The sequence below is a fragment of the Microtus oregoni genome, unplaced genomic scaffold (assembly GCF_018167655.1).
Source record: "Microtus oregoni isolate MIOR12 unplaced genomic scaffold, Mior012 000013F_ref0000133, whole genome shotgun sequence".
NCBI lineage: Eukaryota > Metazoa > Chordata > Mammalia > Rodentia > Cricetidae > Microtus > Microtus oregoni.
The window spans coordinates 3,246,403-3,270,433 of NW_024543072.1; the positions used below are offsets into that span (position 1 = coordinate 3,246,403).

Here is a 24,031-nt window from a genome sequence, read left to right on the forward strand (position 1 = left end):
TAGGGTTTTGGGGGCAGTTAGATGCATTTAACTTTTTGAAGATGAGGTATGCTGAGTCAATAAATAAATAAATAAAAAGCAAAAAGATTGAGACTATCTTCAGTCTGTACTGGAAGTGACTTTTAGTGGAGTCTGCCTTTGTGTCTATAGTGAATGCTATGGTTGCTTCTGGCTCTGCTAGTTGGTGATTCTAATTGTTCAGGTAGCTGTAAACGTGAACACTTGCTTCATAGGGAGGGATTACTTTTGCTGTTATTATTACTTATTATCACTGGCTGATTAATGCTATGATTTCCTGGAATTTCCTTTTGTTAAACTACAAAAAAAAAAAAAAAAAAAAAAAAAGCCATGTAGCCAGGAAGACACAGGAGCAGTGCAGGGGAGGCTGGTGAGCGCCTCTTCCTTCCAGCACTGTGAGTGACAATTGGCTGTCTCAGGGGAGGAGCTGGCAGGTGCCACACATGTGTGTGTATATATATCCGACTCCTCAGACTGCACTGGAGTTACATTTCTGGGGGTCTCTGTATTTTTAAAACTGAACTTTGATTGCCCTCAGGATGGTGGCCACACCCCAGAACTTGGAAAACAATATTGCTTCTACCTGCTTATTCCCCTCCCCAGCCTTGGGGGCCAGGCTCCCCCGCCTAGAAAGGCTGGCCGAAGCCTTCCTTCTCTTGGGCTCATACTTTCTAATTAATCAGATGCTTTTTCTGGGCTGGGTAAAATAAAGCATTCCATTTTCCCAGAAGGGTGTTTGGGGCCAATAGGCCCTCTGAGTATTTCCTGGCAGCAGGCAGGGGTGTGTACATGGCTCAGAGGAGGGAGAAACTATGTTGTAAGATAGCTGGGTGCCAGCTAGACAGTGGGGATGAAGACCCCTAAAAATCTAGGTATCCATTGAGACAGCTGTCTGCATGATCTCTGTCTTAGCTCGTTTATTTTGTCTGCTCATGGACAGGAATTAAAATGAAGCAACTGTCTAGAAAGGTTTTGGAGAGAGCAGTTGAATGCCAGGGCAGGATATGAAGGTTTTCACGTGCTTTTTCTCCTAGCACAGATGTCTCTCCTCTAGAGTGAGTTATGGCGTTTCTCACATACTTGGGGCTGTGGGTGTACATTTTCTCTTGAAAGTGTCTAGTCTGAGGACAGAACATCACACAGGCCCAAGAGGGGGCTGCTAAGTTAGAGTGTGCTTAGGTGGTCTCACTGGAGTTGAGAGGCGGTGTGCACTTGCTGGCCACATACCCTCCTTCTGAGGTTGGCGTGAGGTGACTGGAGTTAGCAGAGACCTCTGAAAAGAGGCTTTCATTTTCTGAGGAACGAAGTGCTGCTTCCCTTTGTGCACAGGAGTTTGTACACAGCAGTTTATATGTCAGAATGAATTCCTGGGTCTCACCACTATCTCCCTTTCTTGAGCTACCAGGTGCAGGTATGTGGCCGGGTCTTAGGAGACATGGCTGCCAGTTCAGAATGTCTGTATGCAATGGGGGCCATTTCTATAACAGATAGGTGGTAAACGACCCCTTCCATTTTTGGGAAAGGCTATAGACATCTTTCTTCAGCAGCTCAGTCAGTCAGCCCCGGGAGAAGCCACTTTGTTGTTATTGGCTGGCAAGCGGCTGAGGTGGGCGACACGGTTCCCCTGTAAGAAGCTGTTAGTCAGACCCTCCTGTTTGTTGTGGCGGTGAGATAGCCTCTGTCTGTTGACTGGATTCAGAGCACTGCCAAGAAGGACATACTCAGAGTCTTACATTTAGCCTGCCTGAGCAGTGTTCACAGTTCTCAGATTTGCAGCTTTATCATTTTAGGTCTTTCCTGAGACCTAGGAGAGGAAGCAAGGTGGTGTGGGGGAGGGGGAGTTCTCAGTGTGTCTTTACAGGGAATAACTTCAGGGCTGTTGACTTAAAGTGTCAGAGGGGACCTGTGAAGAGGAAAAAAAGATGAAAAGAGAATTTGAAGTCTTCCTAAAGTCAGATCCATGGGTAAAAGATTTTTATAATGGAGTTGAGAAATCAATATGATTAAAGCTAACTGGCTTAAAAATAAACCCATCAAAGTTAGTAAGAGGATAATGTGATTCCAGTCCTTGCTCCAGTGAGTTTTCCAAGCTCTTCAAAGAGGTGAGGCTTTATAGAACCCCAAGTTACCTATCTCCAGGCAGGCAAAGGGGTATTTGTTTCTTACGTCACTTTGGGGGTTCCCAGAAGGCCATTAGCAGGAAACTGTTCCTATCCCTGAATCTTTAGCACCTGTGGGGGATTTAAGAAAACGGCCACCTTACCTCTTGTAGGCGAGTGTTATAAACTCAAGCCCAGGAATCTGCTTATTAGGCCTATGCTCAGCAAACCTGCTGTTTGGAAAGGGATGAGAAACAGCGATATGGGAAGATGTCAAACTCTGGGTTGCCAGTTTTGACAACGCCTCTTACTAACAGAATGCTTAAGCAAGTGTCTGCCAAAGGCTCATCTCAAAGTGACTCTTCCAGACAGCCCTCCAAGATTTTAAATCATGAGAGTCTGTTTTGAAAGTGTCTGGTGCTGATTTCTGGTGGCTTTTAAATTTAATTTGTTTATAAATTGAACACAGAAACAGCACATTATGAAGTGTGTGGAGCCTAGCTCTAATCTGAAACAGTTACAGTTATTGATTACTCTGGTAGAGAAGGCAGAGCAGGGAGCTGGCAGCCTGATTATCACAGCATCTGAGGTGCGGGGACATGTCACACAGGGTCACAGAAAAGATGGAGATAAGTCCCAATGTCTTTGCCTGGACAGGTCCCCATCTGGAGTTTAGACTGACCCAGCCAGGAACAGTCTCTGAGAAAATGGCCCTAACATGGGGGCAAGGATCTGTGGGAAAGGTCAGTGTCATACTGGTTACCTTTCTGTGTCTATGACAGCTGATTTAGTCAGATCCTTGCCACTTTCTAAGTCACAGAAAGCAGAGAACTGCTTTACACAGTGACCTACCGAGATGCTTTTTACTCCCAGGTTTTCGTATACAATGTGCACCCGTGAACATGTAACATGATCCTTGCTGTAGAAGAAAGGGCTGATGGAGGTCGCAGGATAGGACAAGCTAGTGTGAGGGGCCAGGGAAAGTTACTTCTGCTGGTGTGTGCAGGTGAGGGGACGGGGGTGGGTGATGGGTAGGTGATTTTCATCTTAAGAGTAATGACCTGGGGACACGATTAGAGGGGTGTCTGATGTTTGCATAATGCATATGTACCTTGACAAAATCTCTCAGACCATTTGACATATTTATATTATTGGCTATTTTTGCCAATTGTGTGGCCTTAGCTATTTACATCCCATTCCCTGAAGATGATTCTAATTCAACAAATCATAACTTGGTAAGTGACTTAGACTTTCTGCCTGCGATGGTGTACGGTTGCCCTGTCTCGTACCTCGGCTGCCAGTCAGCTTTGTGCATGGTGTGGTTTACGATTATGTGCGCTGTATTTTCCAAAGCTTTGTAACAGTGCGGTTATGTTGTTACTGGTTTTTATATTTGACCTGAATTCTTAGATTTCTGCTGAATGAAAGTGTTCAAAGTCACGAGTCTTATATAAATAGAAATGGAACTTTTATGGGAGAAATCTGCAGAAGGGTTTTAAAGTAACTTTTCTTGTTCCACAGGCTTTTGGTGCATAACGCTAGCTTTTAAAAAATACAGCGTTATTTTTGAGTGGTAGATACCATGGTTAATTTTTCTGGTAAATAAGAATGATCATGGATGTTGTATGCAAGCCATTAATTTTTATAGATGTAGACTACAACAAATCTAATTATATAGAATGCAATTTGGGAAATAAATCAGTATGACAATGGAGTTTATACCCCACAGCCTTCAAAAATAATTCAAGTAGATTTTTAAACGAACCTATGGTTAAACGCTCCAGGATGCTTCCATATACTTTATTGCCCTCTTAAAAATTTACAGTGTACATGAGTTGAGAAAAATCTCTGGGAAGTTGTACAGTTCAAAACAGATTTCATTTTGTTTAACTCAGCCAGTCACTGAAAGTAATTGGTTATGCATTCTTTAAAGCAGTTTTTTGGCAGAAGAGTTTGATATCATGAAACTCGTATTTCATGGAACTTCCTTTGGGGAAAAATTGATAGAGTTTTTAAAACGAAAGGCACTGAAGAACATTGGATTGAAATTTGGATCTTGTCCCACTTAGCTGCCCACTAGGTATATTGGGGGGCACATCTTGGTTCCTTTCACATTGCCATTCACCCACATGGCAGTTAAGGAGACCGGCTTAGATCTCTAGGCTTATTTAAAAACCTGTAACGTTCTGTTGTCTTTCTTGTGTGGAAGCCATGTCGATATTTTTTGGCCTTGTCGCATCCTTCTCGCAAGGGCTAATTCTTCACAATCCTAAACCACGTAGAATGGTAGACGAGGGAGGGAATGTTGGGTAGTAGGAAGCTCGGTTCTCGTTTAGGTGGCTCCGTTAGCTTTGGATTCTGGTGTGGAAGTATTTTTAGCCAAGCCAAGGCTGCAAAGGCAAATGCGCTATGCACTAGGCTTTCCCTGGCCAGGCAGAGGTTGGCTGGCAGCCTGAGGTGAAGCTATGTTTTTATGAATTGGGCTTTCATGGTTTATGTTCAGGATTTCTTATGACATTTTAAATGCTGTATATATTTCAGGTGTAACATAATGTCTGTTTGTATTTGGGTTTTGGCAGTTTGCTTTCTAAAGAATTAAAAATTTTGGCTGTTACTCCTGAAAACTATGGCCTAATAAGAATGAACACACACACATGCACACACACCCTCCCTCTGCTGTAAGAGATTACCTGTGGGACTTTGGACATTTTAAATGACCTTTAGTTCAGTTGTAGACTTTAGATTATCACTTTAAAAAGGAAACGCGGAAGTGGTGGAAAGCCTCCGTCAATGGGGATGGGTCATTGTAGTCTAGGCCACAGATGGTGTTAGCCCTGTTACCAAATTTAACAACGTGAGTGGTGACCCAGTTTGTTGCTTTTTGTAGCTCAAGAGAAATGATTAAACGTAGAAAATAAATACCTTTCAGAATGGCAGATTAATTTCTGTCAGTTGAATAATTAATGTAGCTGAATGGGTAAGCCAATTAATAGTCAGATTTGTTTCCTCCTAAGGAAATTCAGGACACCAGTAGAAGTGCCAGGCCATTTGGACATCTCAGCTAAAAAGTAAAGAAATAAGATAAGAGGGTAATAGCGAAGTCTCCCCTCTTCCCCTTTAGCCCTTCCCAGTGGGTACTTTCTGGGTAGTTCTGAAGTACTAAGCTTGTTCTGAACAGAGGTGGGTCATGTATTAGCTTGGTCAGCTTTTCTGAAAACCAATATTTATTCCTTTGATTTTTTTCACTGACCATCCCCAAACTCTGGGCATTAAAGTCCCTGATTTGCTTTCATTTGTATGGTCACTCGGTCAGATGAGTTTATACACTGCCTGACTTCAAACGTTTCCTTTCCCACTATGGGAAAGGAAGATCTTGGTGGATTTACCCCTGACTCTGAGTAAGGTCCCATGCCATATCTGTCCTCCCACCGGGGAGTCAGTTTTTTTTTTTAATATTTTTTTATTTTTTTATACATTTGACCCAATTTGTACCAAAGCGATTGCTCTATTTTTGGGATTGGTTCAGAGGCAGCTGGGCAAAGCCCGTTCTCATCTGTAGTAAATACCTCTCATTTAATGTGAATGACAAAGCAAAGGGCAGAAGCCTACCTGGCTTGCAAGGCTGGGTGGATGCGGGCTCTGGCAGTTTTCTCTGCCTTGGAGGATGTGTGTGTGTGTGTGTGTGTGTGTGTGTGTGTGTGTGAGAGAGAGAGAGAGAGAGAGAGAGAGAGAGAGAAGAGAGAGAAGTCCTCAGACTGAGAAACAGGGCTAGCTTATGGCTGATGTGTGTCTGCCCATTTCAGGTCGTTTGTCGTGAAATGAATACTTTTGTTGGGTAAGGCATGTGACCATCCCCCTGGGGTCCAGTCTGGGTTTGGTCTGTGTTGTGTGTAAACACACCCAGCGTTGGGGACTTGGAGACTACCTTGTTGGCAACAAGTTTTCCCAGGGTTAGATTGTTGTTATTATTATTTTTTAAAGCGTGGACACTAAGTCTCTAAGCAGCTTTCATTTGTGGACTTGCTGAGTGGAGGCTGAAGCCATGGAAATGGGGAGGCTCACTGGGTTCCCACAGTAATACCCTCCGAGGAGCTGGATCTCCTCCGTTCCTCTTAAAGTGTGTAGCGTTTCCTTTCTGTCCTTGCTGGCACCAAGGAAAGAGGTTTTTTGGCGTCAGGTGTCTGAGTGGGGAGTGATTGTAAATTGCATTTCCCTCGGGGAGACACACTGAACTTCATTCATGTTCCAGCCTTCGGCTTCCCGTAGCAAACTGATGTGGTCGACAGTGTCCGGTCAGTACAGCTGTCCCTCTCCTCTTCCCCCACAGGCGAGAGTCTCTCTCACTTCTCTGCCCTACTCAGATTGTCTGAGAGGGGTCTTCCCACCTACCGTGCAGAGCACCCTTGCTGTCTGCCCCAGCCCCCTTGGCACTACGAAGGGCTAGCTTCTCCATGAGTCAGCCTCCCTCCGACCAGGTCTCAGGAAAGAAGTTTTTAAACTGAACAAAAGTTTTGCCAACTCTTGGCCTCATCTTGTTGAGACTCATATGTCTGTGTTTTTAGAATGTTGCCATCTTTCCCTTCCTCTTCATCCCTCCAACTATCAGATGCTTTTCTGGCATGGACCTGAGGCTTCTGTGGCTCCCATGGCCCACGGGGGAGAGGCCTAAGTCCGTGGCTTGGGGCCACCTGGCCTTTGTTGTTCCCTTCTCTGTTCCTTTAGCTGTGCCTCTTTTGTTTATTCACCCCAAGCTCCCAAGTGCTCGTCTCTTCTGCTTGTCCTGTCTGTCTTTCCTTGGTGCTGTTTTCTTCCCCTGAGATGATCCCATGTAGACGCACAAACATCTCAAGCCTAGGTCTCCTATATGAGACCTTTCTGACCCAGATCTGAAGACTTGAACAATCTTCCTCTCGTGGTCCTTCGTGGGTTCTTACTCAGTGGCCTACTTATCTCCTTGACCCATGCCTGGCACAGTGGTACACAGTAGATGTTCAGTAAGTCAATGTCTGGGACTGCCAAGTGCACACGCGTCTCAGGAACGTACTTCCTGAGGTACCCTGCCCTTTTTCTGAGGTAAATTGAGTGACAGGCCTCTCTGAGGACTTTTCAGGAGCTCTCAGAGATGGAGTCAGAGATAGGGCTCTTATACATTTGGGGCTCTGATTCCATGACTCCAAGTAGTAGAGCGTGGTAGGGGCCCTCTGAGAAGCTGTCCCGGGGTGTGGACACATCAGTGGGCCTGGGTATACCACAGAGACTAGGGACGCTGTCAGGATAAGGCACTGTCATGGCTTTTCTCTTATGTCCTGTGGGTAGTGTTAATTGGACAAGCTCCCTCCATCTGCATGGCCATGCGGTTTGCAGAGTGGGGTGAGGTGGAATATAGTACCAGAAGTCACATAGCCTGACTGTGGGCTCGACAAACGGGTGGGTGTTAGTTCCGTGTTCACAGACATGGTCTTTGTTCTGTCGTTCCCACTCCTGTTGCGTTTCTTACGTAGTGCACCAGGCCAAGCTTGTAGCTGCTCTTCCAGGACAGCTCAAGGGCCCCAGCCTTCTCTGACCCTTGAGCGCCCCTTGCTTCCTACCCTCCCTGCCCACGTACATACTTGCTTCTTCACTTGACTCTGCAGCATGGTCCATGTCTCTATTTATAGCCACTGCCCTTTTCCCGCTTTGTTTAGTAGCTGTTATGGGAAGTGAGTTGTGTCCAGTGGTTCTGCACATGGGCTTCGGGGCATGCGCCCACCATTTGGTTGAATTAGTGAGCAGACTTTGGATGAAGCTCTAATAGGAGTTCGTAGAGGGTGAAACTGGAGTGTCTGGTTCAGGGGTGTAGCTCTGTGGATGCGGGTTTGCTCCTGGCACACAGTAGGCACGTCAGGAAATGCAGGTCAAATGAGCGAATAAATGAGTAACCAATGAAGACTCCATGGATGTCCTTAGAGATCGTTAGTTAATTTTCAACAATTGGCTAATGATTAATGTGCTACTGACTTCTTGTCCAGTATTAATGAGATTACAGGAAACACCTGTCAGAGTTCACCTGTAATTTCAGGATTGTGTCTTTGTTTCATGACAAATTAAACTTTTCATATTTGAACTTGGGGAGAAGGATGGAAGTGCTCTGTGGTACTTTCTGAATTCTGCCAAGAGCTGGCTTTGGTGTTCAGTGGTGTGCACGGGTTACAGGTGAATGATTTCTTTCGGGGGGATTGTCACATTTCATGGGAGAATTGATAGAGGAGAGCCACAAAATGACCAGAGTAGCTGGGCTTGTAAAACCTTACCTCTACAAGGTGTGGATACTTCATCTTTTTCATTGGCTCACTTTGCTTTTGACAAGGATGGATGTCCGGTTTGATCTTCTATTGAGCAGACCTGACTTTGGCTGAGCTGTGGCGGTTTTGCAGAAACAGCATCCAGCCTTCAGGATCCAGAGTCCCACAGTTAAAGCTCCTTAAGGAAATTTCTAGCAGTGTCTTCATTTGCGTCTTTGCTTTTAAGAAGTCACTCTCATGGTCGCGTTAGAGACGGGAACTGAGACTACCTTCAAGTGAGAACATTTGGTGGTCTAGAGTGTCGCCAGAACCCTTTGGATTGTGCTCCGTGCACTTAGCCGAAAGAGAAAGTGCGGATCTGGGTGCCTGTGGTTAGTGTTTCTGTTTGTGGTGCTGGGGGTTTAACCCCCCTGAGGCTCAGGTATGCGAGATGAGTGCTCCACCTTAGCCACACCCAGTGACAGTCTACTAGCTTGGCCGAATTGAAAAGTTCAGGGAACTGCCTCAGATGTAGCTGGAAAAGGGGGGAGGTTAGAGACAGAGGCAGGGCTTCCTGGTCTTCCCCTGTCCCCATCCCCAGGCTTCTGAGACCAGAGTCTTGCTGATTCCTGTAGACCACAGGCACCTGCTGCCCTTTTCTCCTGGGTTCCCTGCGGGGAAACTGCAGGCTGTACATTCCCTTCTTAATCTCCTCAGGTTTATACTGAAAATGACGGGGGCGGCAGAGACCCTTGGAGTAGACTGGTGGGCAGGTCTGCCTCCCCAGCATTTGTTTAATTCTTAATTGTTTTCAAACTATGACAAGGACCTGGTGTAGAGGTTACAGCTTGCCTGGCGGTGAGGACACGTGTCTTGTTAGATGCTGGTGATGGAGGGAGGTCCTGAAAGTGGCCCAGCGAATGGAGACAGTACCTGTGCTGCCGCTGACTGGGGGCTGCACTGTGGACAGAGCTGTCGGCAGTGTCTCTGGCCCAGGAGGAGCTTGCAGACCTCCCAGGAGAGGCCATTAGAATCCCGTTAGAAGTGCTAGGGATGCTCTTCGAGTCTGTTCTGTTTATGTGGTGGAGTCAGGAAAAGGGTAGCAGGCCTGCCGCCTTTCCCATGCAGCTGCAGTTGGTACTCTCCAGGCGGAGGCTCTTGTGGGCAGTAAGGATGTTTTGTTGGGCAAGTAAAGTTGGGAAATAAATTGTGAGAGCAGCTAAAGGTGGGGAGGAAAGAGGAACAGCTTGAGGTAATCAGTCAGTCTCACACCACCCTGCTGTGTGTGGACGCACACGTGTGTGTGTGTGTGTGTGTGTGTGTGTGTGTGTGTGAAGCAATTGCGTGGGGGAGGTGTTATTTAACACAGGCCTTGAAGGGTGAAGCCTTATTCACGCCACAAGGATGGAGAAAGGTCCCAGACACTGCTCAGACTGGAAGAAAAAAGCTTTTTTGTCTGAACTTCAAAGTAGTTGTTTTTCTTTTGTTTTGGAGATAGGAATGTTTTGTAGTTTAGGCTGGCTTCAAATTTAAAATTCTCCAGTCTCAACCTCACTAGTGCTGGGACAACATAGTAATTTCTGCTAATTTATTTGCGTATGTATGAGTGTGGTATATGTGCGTGTTTATGTGGGTGTGTGCATGTCTGTCTGTCTGTCTGTCTGTCTCTGTTGGGCATCTTCTCAGTTGTTGGAGAACCTTATTTCAGGGTCTTTCACTGAACCCAGAGCTCACTGAGTTGGCCTGACAGGCCAGCCAATGAACTCCAGGGAATCTGCCTGACTCCGCCTCCCCAGCACTGGAACCAATGAACTATAGGGAATCTGCCTGGCTCCGCCTCCTCAGCACGAGTATTTTGGACGTGTGCGCTTTCAGGCCTGGTTTTTTCATAGGTGTTAGAGATTCAAACTCAGGCCGTCATGCTTGTGTGGCAACTGAGCCGTCTCCCCAGATCCCCTGCTGTGTTTCTTGTTTCTTCTGCTTCCCCCCGCTAGGTGAGTGGTAATTTTAGAAATCCAGAACATCTCTTGAAATTGCCGAACCTGAGGGTCAGGCAAGAGGGGATTGTGGGACTGACTGAGGGGAGGGAAGGCTCCCGCAGGCTGAGAGCGATGTGATTTGTTGGGCAGTGGGCTCTGTGGGAATCGGACTTGGAAGGAGGAGTGTGGGGATACGCAGGGTTGAGAGAGGTTCAGGCTTCTCTTTCCTGTCTCCATGGAGGGCCCACCTGTCTCGGTGCCCATGGGGAAGCCGGGCACAGAGAATTCACAGACTATTTCCGGAGCTGTGAGGACACTTGATGATAAGAAAGGAGTCAAGGAGGAAGGGCACATAGATGGCTCAGTCAGTGGAGTGCTTGCTGAACAACCGTGAGGATCTGAGTTTGGTCTGTAGCACCTACATTAAAAAAAAAAAAATGGTTGATGTACATTCATGATTCCAGTACTTGGGGAAGCAGAGAGAGGAGGGCTGCTGGGGCTTGCTGGCCATCCAGACTAGCAATTCCATGTTCAATAAGAGACTCTGTCTCAAAAATAGAAGTGAGAGCAACTGAGGAAGGCACCCATCGTTGACCTCTGGCCTCCACTCACACCTGTACACATGTGCGTGTACATACCCCCCCCCACACACACACAGGTAAAAAGAGACAGACTGAGAGAATATGAATATTATGGAGTCGGCCCTGTATCCCCATCTTCCAGCCCTTTAGGGTATGGTTTACCATGTTGGCTGCCTTTTCGTCAGAGCAAACTTGTATTGTGAGATTAGAGAACAGCCATGTTAGTTTGTTATATTTTGAATTCTTACTATATAGCATCATTTAAAATTTATACAAATGATACACGAATACATTCTTTTAAATAATTAAAATAATTCAAAGTAATGTTGCTTTTTATCCATACAGTTTTTTGTAATTGCTGTAATTGGTCTGGTGTAAACCTTCAGATTATATATCATATGTGTAAAATAGGTATCATATATAATGTATATTATATAATCTGTGGCTTTTGAAATACACACACACATTACACAGTTTGTAGGAACACAGTGTGTGTATTATGTTATTTAATGTAGCCACATCTGTATGCAGAGATCTGGCAGTGTCTTAGCTGTCGTGAAAATACCCCGTGCGTGAGTGGACCACAGTTTAGACAACTGTTTTCCTTCTGATGATCATTTACCATAAATTCCTAGAGTTTGCTGTTTTAAGTGGCACCCTGTTGAACATCCTCATGTGCTTCTTAGTGTGTACAGGTGGACACCTCTCGGGCTTAGTCCTTGAAATCCCGTGCTCTGACTTTCAGGGCATGTGACTGTGTAGCTTCAGCAGACTCTGCCCTGTCATCTTCTTCCCAGACCACACTTTGATGAGTGACTGTTCGTTCTGCATGTCAGGCTATAGAGACAGGGCTCCTGGGGCAGGGGATGGCCCTTGGGGTGTAAGCATCCTGGAGCACCTGGAAGAAGGTCTATAACCTAAATCCCTAGATAGTAGACTCCTTTTTGAAGACTTAGATAAAAGGCACTAGAATTGATTCTTTGGAAGCTTTGGGTGCCATGAGCTTGGGTGCTGCAGGATTTTCAGCTCCTGTATTCTTTGCAGGTATTAAGAAAATAAGTACTAAAAAATTGAGTTTTTGCAGTGATGATTTATTATTGTGTGTGCACATGATGGCATGTGCAGAGGTCAGCAGATAACTCAGGGGAGTCATTCACCTTCTCCCACCTACGTATGGGCTCCAGGGGCTGGATCCAAGTCACCAGACTCGTGCAGCAAGCACCTTTACCCATAGGACTACCTTGCTGGCCCCTAAACTGGGTCTTTTTGCTACACTTGAGTTTGCTACACTTGAGTTTGAAATAGATGCTGTATTCTAGTCCTTACTAGTTGGGAAAGAGAAAAAAGTCACGTGATAATCTGTGCATTCCCCTGCTCCCTGTAACAATTTTATTTTCATATATAGTAAACATGTTCTGTTTTATGAAATTTATGTAGGGTTTATGCCCCTTCTACTCCCAAAGTCACTGAAGGGTGTTAGAGACAAGGATTTTTAAGGGGCCGGAGAGATGGCTCAGTGGTTAAGGAGTGCTGGCTACTCTTCCAGGGGACCTGAGTTCTATTCCTACCACCTACATGACCACTCATAATTGTTTGTAACTCCAGTCCCAGGGGATTCAACACTTTCTTTGGTTTCTGTGGTTACCAGGCACAAATGTGGTGCACAGAACTGTGCAGCCAAAAAATACATAAATTTTAAAAATTGGAAAAGAAAGGCAAATGGAATTTTACACTTATTGTGCGTGCATGCACACGTGCACATGATATGTGTGTGCTACAGTGCTTGTGTGTGGAGGTGAGAGGACAATCCTGTGGAGCTGATGCTCTTTCTTCTATTGTTTTAAATGGGACCCATGTGAATTCAGGTCTTACCCACTTAACCATCTTATGGACCCAGAAAATGGATGCAATGGGGAATTGAAACAGAGCCGAGGTGCCGGGTGCTTCAGGTGCGTGGGTCACTAGCACCTGAGCCCTTCACTGACCGTGAGTTCCCAGCAGTGGCAGCAAAAGCGAGCCTGCTCACACTTGCACTGCTTTTATCCTCTCCACAAAGGGAAGCAGTCCCACAGTTCCTAGGATCAGCTCCAAAGAGGCGTCTACTGCGTGGTTCCTTGTACCGTGTAAGGTACAGTGCTGGGCGCTGTGAGCTGTGTTTCTGCTCTGTTTTTCTAAGAGTCACAGGCGCTGTGCACACAGATGGTTTCTGCACTCCCTCTTTGTCTAATGGGTTAGGGCACAGCACTCATGGCCATATGAATGAAAGCATTTTTATATTCTAAAGTAATCCTTTGATTACATAAAATAGGATGAAAATGGGGACTATTAAAATGAATAGTTTAACACAGCTATCACTTAGTCATTCGTGTTTTTGAGCATTTATTATGTGTAAAATCTTGTCCACCAAGTGCATTTGCTCATCGTGCGAACCTGCTTCGAGCTGGAAAACAAGGGATAGTATGGACTCATGAAGAGGCCTTCGCCCTTATCCTCCAAAATACACTTCCAAGAGATATTATTTATTAGTTCAATCGTAGAAAGTGGCCATTATTGTTAAGAGCTGACATTCTTGCATGTTCCTCAGTAAATAGAACATAACGAAGCGCTGCTTGTGTTGAGAAGACTGCTTTTAAATTGTCCAGAAACTTTTTAAGTGGGTAAATGGCGAGATGCTGCCTTTTCCTATCAGGAGCAAGCCCTTCATCCTTCGTTCATGGTGATGTGCAAGTGACCCACTCTGCGCTTACACAGATTCTGAGTTGTGATGTAAATTGATGGTGAGTGTACCCATGGCTCGTTTCAGAGTTTGTAACCAGGCAGAAGTGAAGACATTTAAAATTACAAATCAGAATGTAGAGAACTGGCAAGAATTTGGAAAGAGAGACGTGATTCTTAGATTTTTTTTTCTAGAAGGCTAGTGGGGGGTGATAAGATACTGTTGGGGACACAGAAAGCTTTGGGGGGAGGTTGGCCTAATGAATTAAGGTGGTTGGCTGCATTACAGACAGCTGGGGCCATAGCAGGCCCGATGCCCTAGTGTTGATTTGCCTCAAGAATGAACCACAGATTCCCCAAGGACCTCAGAGACTTTTCCCCATAGCTGATTCACTCTCCTGAGACCCAGCAGTGTGACTTGACCACTGTCACCCAGTGAAGGGAATCAAGCCTAATCTTGGGTTAGGTAGCCTGTTCTCCCTGCCCACTTCAGGAACAAGTTGACATCAGTGAGTGCCAACGTTTGAGAATACCAGGGGCAGAGGCAACAAAAGATTGTCTCTTTTAAAGCAAGCTGGGGATTGAGTCAACTTTAATAATCTCAAGTGTTTTTTTCTCTGTGTGTCTGTCAGACAGTTATTTTGCTTGCTCCTTTCTCTCCCATCTGGTTTTATAAAACACCATTTCTGCCCTCATGTGTACCAAACTGCCAGAATCATTTGGCCAGAGACTGTTTCAAGAGTTTGATGAGAGTGGCCAGGAACGGGTCCATGGCCAGTGCAGTGCTGGAGAGAAGCAGCGGGGCTTGTTCTTTGTTTTCTTGTTTCCTGTAGCTCTCTGATAGAGGCGCAGTCGTGATGGCCTTTGTCACCAGCTCGTGGCTAGCATTCCCCGAGCTAGGGGGGCATCCTCTCCATATAGAGCCTTTAGTCCTCTGTTATCCTTACCACACATCTGCCAGCGAGACACTGTTAAGATCTTCATTTTACAGGGGAGGAGAGGAAACAAGGCTTGGGTGCTTCAGCTGATTGCATGACGTCACTCTGGTGATAGGCAGGGCCGGAATTTATGCCAGGGTTTCTGACTTCAGGCTCTGAAGGCTGAGGGTACTTACACACTGAGCAAAGGAGGTGAGGCCAGGACTGGGGAGCTAAGGAGGGCGGCTGCAGAGGAATGACTGGGTCTCCTGGTTAGGACGCACATTCCTGATACTCTTCACACCCACCTCATTCCCTTCCTGGGGGCGTTTCCAGGCTTGGGGCAGGGACCATGCTTGAGGTTGAGGAAATCATAGAGGTTCCCCACAGCTCCGTAGCACCCCCCTCCCGGGACCCTCTCAATCAGCAAGTTAAGGTGAGAATGGTTAGAAGGGTTGAATTTTGGGCATCAAGAAGATTTTATTTTGTTTATTTCATTCTTAACCCTTTGGAAGTGTCGACTTGTGAAATTTCTGTTGAGTTTTGCCGAGTGTTGAGAGTTGGCTGGAACTGGCCTCAGAGAGGTCTGGTGGGTGCTGCAGTCACACCTGGGCTCAGTCTCCAGCTTTGCCTTTTACAGCTGTGTGACAGGAGCAAGCTGCTTTTCCTTCCTGTGGAAGAGGTACTGATGTCACTAGAAGGTTATCTTAGGTCTGCTTCTAGGAAAAGCAACTGTTGTAAGCCAGCTTTACAGATAAAGAAACTGAGTCTCAGGAAGACAGAAGACTGGTTGTCTTCTTCTCAAGGCTTCCAGAAAGGGGCAGCAGGGCCCTGAGAGCCATACAGAAACGTTTCTGGAACCCTTTGCCATAGTGGAGTCTGTTTTTTCAAGGCCGTCCTGCAGATGCAGCTTTCACCAGGCCGCTTCTGTCCATCTGTCTCATTGGCCAACTGAAGTCAGCTTGTCAGAGGGAATACTGGTTACACCGGTGAAGAATGGAATCGGGCATTCAGCCTGCTGGTCCTAGGTGGGCAGAGCCTAGACCACCATTGCTCCTTAAGTAGTCAAGAGCTCATTTAACTGTAGCTATGGAGGTTGAATCGTGTGTGTGTGTGTGTGTGTGTGTGTGTGTGTGTGTGCATGTGTGTAACCATCGGACACTCAAACTGTGCCCATGAAGTCTTTACGTATTACTCTGTCAGCCGAATTGAACTCTACGGCATCTGTGGGCTCTTGTTCTATGTTTAGCCTAGGTGGGGGCCCCTTGTGAACTTTCGATTGGCACATTGCTCAGAAATGGAAGGAGAACAGTGGCAAAGTGCAAAGCAGAGGTCAGGGGAGCTCTGACTGTGTCGTTCTGTGATTCCTGGAGTAGAGATAATGATGCTAATGGGTGGTGTGTGTGCCAGCCACCCACCGTGGGACTCACATCATAGTGCCTGCTCTCATTTTATGGGGTCTTGTAAGTATTGCTCACATTCTGTAGATGAGGCAGAGACATTGCCTGCTCTTTCTGACATGTTGTTTTCCTGGCATCATGGAGTTTCCCCACTGTGTGTCATTCAGGCCAGGCTTATACATGGATGATGTCTTCCCAGAGACAGGGCTTCCGAGGGCTCAGGTGTCTAGTCTTCACCATGGTCCCTGACCTCACCTGGGAGACAGGAGCGATAATAGAAGCATTTTCCTGTTGAGACAGTTAAAGATGCTTTCATGTGGAAATGGCAAATGCTGTCCCATTAATTTTCTTGCCCACAGGCCTCTCTTTTCCAGGCCATTGAAGTCTTTCCCGAGCTAATTCCCTTCTGACTGGGACAGTGGGGATTGGGGAGAGGACAGGCATGGGTTTGGCGCTCTCATTTGCTGTTGGTTGGATCTGTGACTAAGCAAATGGCTTTGCTTTTCCATTCTGAGAGGGCGGGGTGGCCCTTGTTTCACTTGGCCTGGAGTCTGGAAGAAGTCAGTAAGATTATACCCAGGTGAGCCCTAGTTTACCAAGACATTAACGGATTGAGAATAGCCTTGGGGGGTTTTCCCCTGTCAGTAAGGTTCAGAGGACTTACTGTGGCCAAACACTCTGGAGCAGGCTTTTCTTCCGCTTCCCCTTGGCAGGGCTCTAGGGTTTGAACAAACCAGCCGCAGGGTGAACCCCCGTGATCTTCTGTGAGGGTGTTGCTTGGTCTTTCCCCTGTTGTAGCCACGTCCACATGGTTTTGGGGAGCATGCCTCCTCCCTTTCTTCTTACCAATGGTCTTGCTCCTGTTTCTCACTCAGGGTTTACCATCCCCAGCAAGTGTCAGGGCCAGAGAGTGTGTTGGTTCTGCCCACCAGCTGCTCTTTTGAGGCACTGAGGCCAGCATCTCAGAGCAGAGAAACAAGCCTGGGTATGACTGACTGTGGGTTGATACTTGTGCTCCACTGATGTTTCCCTCTGTGCCTGTGAACTACGAGGGCCACTGTTCCTAGGGACTAGGCCTGGTCCTGTATGGAATTTTCTTGTCTTCAGTTTTCAGCAGAGTAACGTGTAGCATTCCTATCTTGAGGCAGATGGAGCTCTGAGGAGTCAGCCGAGAGTCACTGCTGAGAGAATTAAGCCACAGAGGACCAATGGTCCACTGTGTGCAGAAGCAAGTTGTGAGTACTGGCCTGGAAAGAGGGGAGTCTTATCAACTGACTTTGAGACTCTGCTCTGCTCTGTAACTTCACTTTGGTGTGACCCCACCCGCTTTGCTCAGTGTGCAAACTCCAGTCAGATGTATTTCATGATCTCCATGGCAGGACATTAACGTTAGGCGTTATCTTCATCACAATCTGTTGAAGAATGCTACAGAGAAAGCACTTCAGGTTGTGTCCTCCTCCTAGCTTCTGTGTAAGCTACACAGCATCCCGTGCTCCTGTTGCACTCTTGGGGTCTCCATTATACCATTGCTATTCTGGGTCCCACATGGAGATTCATCCTGGCTAGTGGCGTCGTGGCAAAAGTTCTGGAGGAAGGTTGAGGATGCAGGACAGTGATGGGAGCCTAGGGAGAAACTGACAACTGCTTAGACCTAGAGCCGCATGCCCCTCTCCTACCCACCCATCCACGGGTCGGGACTTCAGGATTTCAAAGCCAGCTGTTCTTTGACATCTGGACTACTCCTTGGGCTCCTTGAGATTTGTGGAATCCACTGTGCTTATGAAATGCAAACTATAGCCTATTTGCCTACTAATGGACAGGCTCACTAGCCTACTAATGGACAGGCTCACTAGCCTAGTTATAGACAGGCTCACTAGCCTACTAATGGACAGGCTCACTAGCCTAGTTATAGACAGGCTCACTAGCCTAGTAATGGATAGGCTCACTAGTCTAGTAATGGACAGGCTCACTAGCCTACTAATGGACAGGCTCACTAGCCTACTAATGGACAGGCTCACTAGCCTAGTTATAGACAGGCTCACTAGTCTAGTAATAGACAGGTTCACTAGCCTAGTAATGGACAGGTTCACTAGCCTAGTAATGGACAGGTTCACTAGCCTAGTAATGGACAGGCTCACTAGCCTAGTTATGGGCAGGCTCACTAGCCTAGTTATGGGCAGGTTCACTAGCCTAGTAATGGACAGGCTCACTAGCCCAGACCTTCCAGGCTCTGAGTGTGAACAGAGCATAGTCAAGATCACATCTTTAGCCTGTTCCTTGTTCTGTCCTTATTTTGTCTATGACTAAAAACTGAACTGGTGCATCTGGTCACTGCCCAGCTGGGTTGCCATCTTGAGGTTGGAGGTAACTCCAAGTGGGTCTCTACTCTTTCTGTGAGTAGTGGTTGTGTACTTGGGGTACTGGACTGGGGTGTTTTCTAGAACACTGAGTGGACTAGTTCCCCAGGGAACCCAAGCTATAGGTCTGCTTGTATTTGATGTGAGGCTATTTTTCTAAATCTACCAAGACTGAGCTTGAGGGCAGGGACAGTCTCCCCTTTATCATAACCCTTCTATAGCCTCTGAGTGGAGTGCTCAGTAAATGCCTAATCATTAATGAAGCTCATGTTAGCAAGGGGTAACCCTGTGGTTGCTTAAATTGCTTTGCCTATTTTGTTTGTTTGCTTTCTTTTGTCATTTTCCCCCCTCCCTTTTCCTTGCTACTGAAGTCCATGCTGGCTTCAAACACTGGATCCTCCTTTTTCAGCCTTTCAAGTATTGGGATTGTAGATGTGTGTAACCACTTTTGGCTTGCATTGACACCCCCCTCCCAAAGTCTTATAAAGCCCAGACTAGCATCTAACTTGCTACCTAACTGAGGATGACCTTGAACTTTTGATCCTCTTGTTTGCTTCCTCACTGCTGGGATTCTAGGGATTCCGCCAGGCTGGGCTTATGCAGTGCTGAGGATCAGACCCAGACTTTTGGGGTGCTAGGCAAGCACTCTGCCAACTGAGAGATATCTCCAGCCCCTGATTATCTTCTTTAAATTTGTGTATGTGTCTGTGTATCTCTGTGTGTGTGTGCTCATGTGCTGTGGTACATGTGTAGGGACCAGAGGACAGTTTGCAGGGGTCAGCTATCTCCTTTCACCATGTGGGTCTTGAGTATCAAACTCAGTCATGTGGCTTGGTGGCAAGCACACACTCACCGAGCCATCTTGCCAGCCCCTGACTATTTTCCTCAAAAGGGTTTTTATTTCTACCTGGGAACAGTGCTGGGGACAATAAGAGCTCTTCCTAACACCCAGACCCTTGGAGAGAGCCTGGGATTGCCTAACATCCAAATATACTCAGAGGAGTCTCTCTAGGGCTGCACCAGTGACATTGGACACATGTCTTCAGGGTTGCAGCCAGACCCTGTTATGATGTTTGACTTTGCCTTCTTTTGACTGGAGATGGGCAATCCGGGGTTAAGGCAGCCCTTACTCTCCAGCCAGCTCAGGGAGAAACACTTGGATGTTTGTAAGAAAGTAACATCTGTCTTCAGAGAAGCTATCTTCCTGCTTTTGATGCTCTTCAATGGAATGTGTCAGGGGCTCTGAAGAAGGTCTTTGCTGGCATCTAGAACATGTTCTGAGGAATGGCAATACCGTCAGAATTGTGCGCTTGGCTCCCGAGGCTCGCTCCTTGGAAGGGATCACGTATTTACACGATTCTGGTGTGTTTATTAAACAAAACAGTCCTACTGTTTTGCTGTCACAGTTCTCCAAATCTGAAGTCTAGTCCTGCTCCAGCTTCCTCCTGTGCCCAGATTTCTCGAACCCCGACTTTTGTCTTTAGTCTCTGGCCCCAGGAAAATGCTCCCTGAGCTGTTTTATTCCCTAGCAAGGCACTCCTTCATGTCACCCCTAGAGAAAGGCCAGCCCAGGGACTAAGACCTGGAGTTCCTGCAGAGTGGAGGCACTCCTACTGACTCTTCCAGCTGTCTCTGCTTTACAGAACTGCACTAACTCTGGTTGCCAGCAGGACTCTCTGGGCTTGACTTGGAGATTGTACGTTTCCGGGTTGATTCCCCCTCCCCCTTTAAAGAAAAGTACATTTTTAATATCAGAAAAGTTAGGACAACTTAGTATTACCTGTAACAGTATTCTACTCTTGTCGAGTGAGACAGCACAGTCTGCCTTACAAAGGTCCCGCCCTCACTCATAAGGGAATGTCTGACCTAAGTCATTGTTCCTCAGGCAGGCTCTGATGAGCAGTTCTGGCCACTAGTGCCTCATGCTAGGACCTGAGGAGAAAGAGAACACAGTTAATCCTGTAGGAAGCGGGCACACTCAGAGTTTTCCTTTCTTTAGATTTTTCTTTCTCTCTCCTCTCCCTCCTCCTTAAAAAAAAAAAAGCCTCACTAAGATATTCATTTACCACATAATTCCCAAGTTTAAACTGTACAATCCAGTTATTTTCACTATAGTCACAGAATTGAGTAACCATTATCAAAACCAACCCCCTTACAGTCTATCCATCACCCTGTCCAGCCTCTGCATATGATGTACTCTTTATTCTGACCCCATCAATATTTGATATAAATGGGCTCGTAAAACAGGTGACCTCGTCATCTTGCATAGCATGCTGTTCAAGGTTCATCTGTCACACCAAGTATCATGTTGATGACTGAATAACCTCCCGTTGTGTAGGTGCTGTTCAAGGTTCATCGGTCACACCAAGTATCATGTTGATGACTGAATAACCTCCCGTTGTATAGGTGCCCCATGTTTTACTTATTCTTTCGTTGAATAATAGACATTAGAATTGCCAGAATTCTGTTTTTTTTTCTTTTTCTTTTTGGTTTTTCTAGACAGGGTTTCTCTGTAGCTTTGGAGCATGTCCGGGAGCTAGCTCTTCTATACTAGGCTGGTCTTGAATTCACAGAGATCCGCCTGTCTCTACCTCCCGAGTGCTGGGATTAAAGGCATGCGCCACCATTGCCTGGCTTGCATACTATTTTTTAAATTGTTTTTATTGAGCTATATGTTTTTCTCTGCTCCCCTCCCTTTCTCCCCTCTCCCTTTCTACCCCCTCCCATAATCCCCACGCTCCCAATGTACTCAGGAGATCATGTCTTTTTCTACTTCCCATGTAGATTAGATTCATGTATATCTCTCTTAGGGGCCTCTTTGTTGTCTAGGTTCTCTGGGATTGTGATCTGTGAGCTTGTTTTTCTTTGCTTTATGTCTAAAAACCACTTATGAATGAGTACATATTATATTTGTCTTTCTGGGTCTGGGTTACCTCACTCAATAAGATGTTTTCTAGATCCATTCATTTGCCCGCAAATTTCAAGATGTCCTTATTATTATTTTTTTAATTCTGAGTAGTACTCCTTTGTGTAAATGTACCACATTTTCCTTATTCATTCTTTGGTCGAGGGGCATTTAGGTTGTTTCCAGGTTCTGGCTATGACAAACAATCCTGCTGTGAACATAGTTGAGCTCATGTCCTTGTTGTATGATTGAGGATCCTTTGGATATAATCCTAAAAATGATATTATTAGGTCTTGATGTAGGTTGTTTCCTCATTTTCTGAGAAATCACCATACCAATTTCTAAAGCAGCTGTACCAGTTTGTGTTCCCACCAGCAATGCAGAAGTGTTCTGTTTACCCCACACCCTCTCCAACATAAGCTGTCGTCAGTGTTTTTGATCTTAGCCATTCTTACAGGTATAAGATGGAATCTCAGAGTTGATCTTCATTCCTCTGATGACTAAATAATATTTCCTTAAGCCATTTTGTATTCATCTGTTGAGAGTTCTCTGTTTAGATCTGTACCCCATTTTTTATTGGATCATTTGTTCTTTTGATGATCAATTTCTTGAGTTCTTTGTATATTTTGGAGATTAGACCTCTGTCTGATGTGGGGTTAGTGAAGATCTTTTCCCATTCTATAGGCTGTCGTTTTGTCTTGTTGACCATGTCCTTTGTTTTACAGAAAATTCTCAGTTTCAGCAGGTCCCATTTATTGTGTCTCAGTGTCTGTGCTACTGATGTTATATTTAGGAAGTGGTCTCTTGTGCTAATGCGTTCAATGTACTTCCCACTTTCTCTTCTATGAAGTTCTGTGTGTTGGTTTTATGTTGAGGTCTTTGATCCATTTGGACTTGAATTTTGTGCATGGTGATAGATATGGATTTATTTTCATTCTTCTACTTGTTGATATCCAGCATGCCAGCATCATTTGTTAAATATGCTTTCTTTTTTCCATGTGATATTTTTTGCTTCTTTTTCAAAAATCAGGTGTTTGTAGGCACGTGGGTTGATATTCGGGTCTTTGATTTGGTTCCATTGATACTCCTGTCTGTTTTATGCCAAAACCAGGCTGTTTTCAGTACTGTAGCTCTGTAGTAGAGTTTGAAGTCAGGGTTTGTGATGCCTCTAGAAGTTCTTTTATTGTACAGGATTGTTTTGGCAATCCTGGGTTTTTGTTTTTCCATATGAAGTTGAGTATTGTTCTTTTGAGGTTTGTGAAGAATTTTGCTGGGCATTGCATTGAATCTGTAGATTGCTTTTGGTAAGATTGCCATTTTTACTATATTAATTCTACCTACCCAAAAGCATGGAAGATCTTTCCACTTTCTGGTGTCTTCAATTTCTTTCTTCAAAGATTAAAGTTCTTGTCATACAAGTCTTCCACTTGTTTGGTTAGAGTTACCCCAAAATATTTTATGTCATTTGTGGCTGTTGTGAAGGGTGATGTTTCTCTGATTTCTTTCTCAGCCCGTTTATCATCTGTGTAAAGGAGGGCTACTAACTTTTTTTGAGTTAATCTTGTATCCTGCTATATTACTGAAGATGTTTTTGAGTTGTAGAAGCTTATGTAAACTATCATATCATCAACAAATAGTGAGAGTTTGACTTCTTTTCCAAGTTGTATCTCCTTGGTCTCCTTTTTGTCTTACTGTTCTAGCTAGAACTTTAAGTACTATATTGCATAGATATGGAGAGAGCAGACAACGTTGTCTTGTTCCTGATTTCAGCGGGATTGCTTTGAGTTTCTCTCCATTTAGTTTAATGTTGGCTGTTGACTTGCTGTATATTTCCTATATTATGTTTAGTTATGTTTCTTGTTTCCCTGCTCTCTCCAAGACTTTTATCATGAAGGATTACTGTATTTTGTTGTAGGTTTTTTCAGCATCTAATGAGATGATCATGTGTTATTTCATTTTGTTTATATGGTAGGATACATGGACAGATTTTTCATATGTTGAAGCATCCCTACATCTCTGGAATGAAACCTACTTGATCATGGTGGATGATTTTTCTGTTGTGTTCTTGAATTTGGTTTGCCAGTATTTTACTGAGTATTTTTTGCATCAATGTTCATGAATGAGATTGGTCTGTAATTCTCTTTCTTAGTAATGTCTTTGTGTGTTTTGGGTATCAGGTAATTGTAGCTTTATAAAAAGAGTTTGGCAATGTTCCTTCTGTTTCTATTGTGTGAAACAATTTGAGGGTATTGGTATTAGTTCTTCTTTGAAAATCTAATAGAATTCTGCACTGTAGCCATCTGGTCCTGGAGTTGGGAGACTTTTGTGACTGATTTATTTTTAGTAAGTGATATTTATCCAGAAAGTTGTCCATTTCCTTTAAGTTTTCCAATTTTGTGGAGTACAGGTTTTCAAAGTATGACCTGATGATCCTCTGCATTTCTTCCGTGTCTGTTGTTTTGTCCCCCTTTTCATTTCTGATTTTGTTAATTTGGATATTCTCTCTCTGCCATTTGGTTAGTTTGGATAAAGGTTTATCTATTTTGTTGATTTTCTCGAAGAATCAACTCTTTGTCTCATTGATTCTTTGTATTGTTATTGTTTTCTTTGTTGATTTTAGCTCTCAATTTGATTATTTCCTGCCATCTAGTCCTCCATGGCATCAATGGTCTCTTAATGGCTACATAACCTTTGACCAGAACCTTCTGTTTTTTATTGTTGCCATTGAGAAGTCAGGTGTAATTCTGATAGGCTTGTCTTTATATGTTACTTGACTTTTTTTCTTTGCAGCTCTTATTAT

At 45.1% G+C, this 24,031-nt stretch overlaps 1 protein-coding gene across 16 annotated transcripts in view; it reads left to right on the forward strand.

Annotated features, from left to right (window-relative positions):
* The window catches only part of Cacna1d (calcium voltage-gated channel subunit alpha1 D), a 309,902-nt gene that overhangs the window by 3,163 nt on the left and 282,708 nt on the right, over window positions 1–24,031 (forward strand). For 15 of the 16 annotated variants that reach the window (XR_005975392.1, XR_005975393.1, XM_041662363.1 and 12 more), the window contains exon 3: window positions 3,247–3,352. The exons of the other annotated variant lie outside the window; for it this stretch is intronic. Coding sequence is in view for 13 of the 15 variants with exons in the window: in XM_041662363.1 (XP_041518297.1) it covers window positions 3,247–3,352 (106 nt within the window). In the remaining 2 variants the exon portion in view is untranslated. The remainder of the gene's footprint in view (window positions 1–3,246; window positions 3,353–24,031) is intronic. 16 annotated transcript variants of the gene reach the window in all.